The sequence below is a fragment of the Propithecus coquereli genome, unplaced genomic scaffold (genome assembly GCF_000956105.1).
Source record: "Propithecus coquereli isolate 6110/MARCELLA unplaced genomic scaffold, Pcoq_1.0 Scaffold18, whole genome shotgun sequence".
NCBI lineage: Eukaryota > Metazoa > Chordata > Mammalia > Primates > Indriidae > Propithecus > Propithecus coquereli.
The window spans coordinates 9,116,149-9,118,649 of NW_012142745.1; the positions used below are offsets into that span (position 1 = coordinate 9,116,149).

At 36.6% G+C, this 2,501-nt stretch overlaps 1 protein-coding gene across 1 annotated transcript in view; it reads left to right on the forward strand.

Moving 5' to 3' along the window:
• Window positions 1-2,501, forward strand: part of COL4A3 (collagen, type IV, alpha 3 (Goodpasture antigen)) — a 151,588-nt gene that overhangs the window by 142,437 nt on the left and 6,650 nt on the right. The window contains exons 45-47 of the mRNA XM_012642471.1: window positions 992-1,066; window positions 1,156-1,281; window positions 1,957-2,055. Of these exons, the coding sequence (XP_012497925.1) occupies window positions 992-1,066; window positions 1,156-1,281; window positions 1,957-2,055 (300 nt within the window). The remainder of the gene's footprint in view (window positions 1-991; window positions 1,067-1,155; window positions 1,282-1,956; window positions 2,056-2,501) is intronic.

Genomic DNA, 2,501 nt, shown 5'->3' on the forward strand with positions numbered 1-2,501 from the left:
GAAAAATTTGTAACATCCGTCACTTGCTCAAGTCTCAGAATGTGAATATCTAAGCTCTGAAAGCTATATAAGGGCTCACTAAAGAAAGAAATATTCTAGCGAAATATTTAGAGGTCTTTAGAGGGGAGATTCTTAAAATCAGTTCTTTTGACATATGTTCCATGGAACACATTCAGTTATACTCTTAGATTTCAGAATAAGACCATCAGCTGGCACTACTGCCAAGTTTGTACTTCTTTATTTGGAAATTTTTAATCCTCGAAGGGAAAAACATTTAGGCTTCTTCTGGTGTATGTAAGTAAATATTAACACCTTCCTCAAGTTCTGATATTAAGTGAGTAATTTACAGTGTACTAGCCTGTTAATTTTTGGTACTACAATTATTTTATTGTATTTCTTCTATTAAATCATATTTAGTATTAAAGTCTTCCTCAGTAAGCAGATAACATATCTAGACCATTTCAAGATTCTTTAAAAGACAGTATTTCTCCAGATAAATGGCTTTTGGTAATTTTATTTGTGTCAAAGACTATGATTGAGAAAGAAATCTTACCATTTTATTAGTTTACATCGAAGCAGATATTCTATATGTGCTCAAGAGAATTCCTGACAATAATCTGAGAAAGGGGATAACTATAACCAAGCAATATAATTTACCAGGAGGTGCTAAAATAGGTTTTAATGTGAGCTTGTATTTTACCTAAAATATTAAATGGTTTCTGAACTCAAAATGTGAACTCTTAGGAACCCTTCCCCTTCAATGCTAAATACAAATTCTTAGTGCAGTAATGCCTACTTTTAGACTGATTAAACCTGATAGATTGGGTCCAAATGAATTGCCAAAACCCACAGTAACATAATTAAGTTGTAGCCATTGTCACAGAACTCATAAATTCTAGTATTTATCCTTAGAGTTGATCATCAATCCTAAGAGCTAGGAAACCTATTGTTCTAAGAGGAATCACACTGTTTTTCTTCTCTTTCCTTTTTTAAGGAGAGAAGGGTAATCCAGGATTTCCAGGAGCAACTGGGCCTCCAGGGCCAGTTGGACCAGAAGGACCACCTGGTAAATATATTTCTTTACTATTGCTCTCCATGAAGATAGGGTAACTCATCAGTGAAGCTGTCGTCTTCTTCTTTTGTTTATGTCAATAGGTGTACGTGGAGACCCTGGCACACTTACGATCATCTCCCTTCCAGGAAGTCCAGGGCCACCTGGCCCACCTGGAGAACCAGGGATGCAAGGAGAACCTGGGCCACCAGGGCCACCTGGAAACCTAGGTGTGGGACTGTCAGCATTGACTTGGATCACCAGGAAGTGGTTGAAACAAAATACCTGTGAAGTGCTTTGGAAGCAAATGATACAACCTCACTGAAAATGTTAAACATTACAGTGTTTTTCATAATCAGTTTTAGGATTAAGCTCATTTTACGCTTAATCAGCAAATAAAAGACCTTTTATTTAAAATGATTTCCTGAATATACCTGAGTTCTGTGAATTTATACCTTTTTTAATACTTTGTACAGCAAAGTATTAAAAAAATGATTTTGAAATCTTTTCAAAATATTGGTGTTTGGAAATTGAACTAGCCTCTCTATATAGGCTGAGCATATTTCAAAAAACTTCTGAATTATTATCCTCTAAGTTTGTCTGAATCACCTGGGAGATAGGAAAGATATTACTTATAGTTTGATCAATATATGGGCATAGTGAATCCTGGAAGAACATAACTCAAAATGGCAGTGCAATTTTAAACTGCCATATTATTTTTGAGGGTCTTTTTTTCTGGGAAGTAGGGGTAACAAGTTGGGTGATCAGTCATCCCAGCTTGCCCAGGTCTTCCTGGGATGCAGGACTTTTATTGCTGAAACTAGAAAAGTCTCAGGTTAACAGATGTTTGGCCACCTTACCTTTCATCCAATGTGATATGCAACGCAGTGTTGGTGTCTGCCTAGGACCTTGTGGACCAAGAGGTAAACCAGGCAAGGATGGAAAACCAGGAACTCCTGGACCAGTTGGAGAAAAAGGCAACAAAGGTTCTAAAGGAGAGCAAGGTAAATGAAGGGCCAGCCTATTTCCTTCACTGAAGAAGTGCTGTTTCAATATACTGAGAAGTCTTGTTTGAGGGGGTGACTGCACAAGTAATCTAGGCCTTTCAGTCTGTGTTGTTCATATTAGAGCAAAGGCCAGGGACCAAATGTTTATTTGGAAGAAGATGTAAAATCAACAATTATTGGAACACACTGTTCTTCCTACCTTTTAGCTGGGTAGATGTGCTCCAAATCTTTAGCTTATGCACAGTTTAGCCTCAGGACAAATAGAACTAGTGGGTGTTCTATTTTCAGAAAGGCTAATACTGTTTTAAGAACTTATAGGAGTTGTTAGTTATGATAAGAAGAAAATACATAATCTTTTCTCAATTCTTATAAGGTTGTATTTGAGACACTCTCCCAAAACAAGAGACAGATTAACAAGAGAAAAACAAGCAAATTAATTTTAA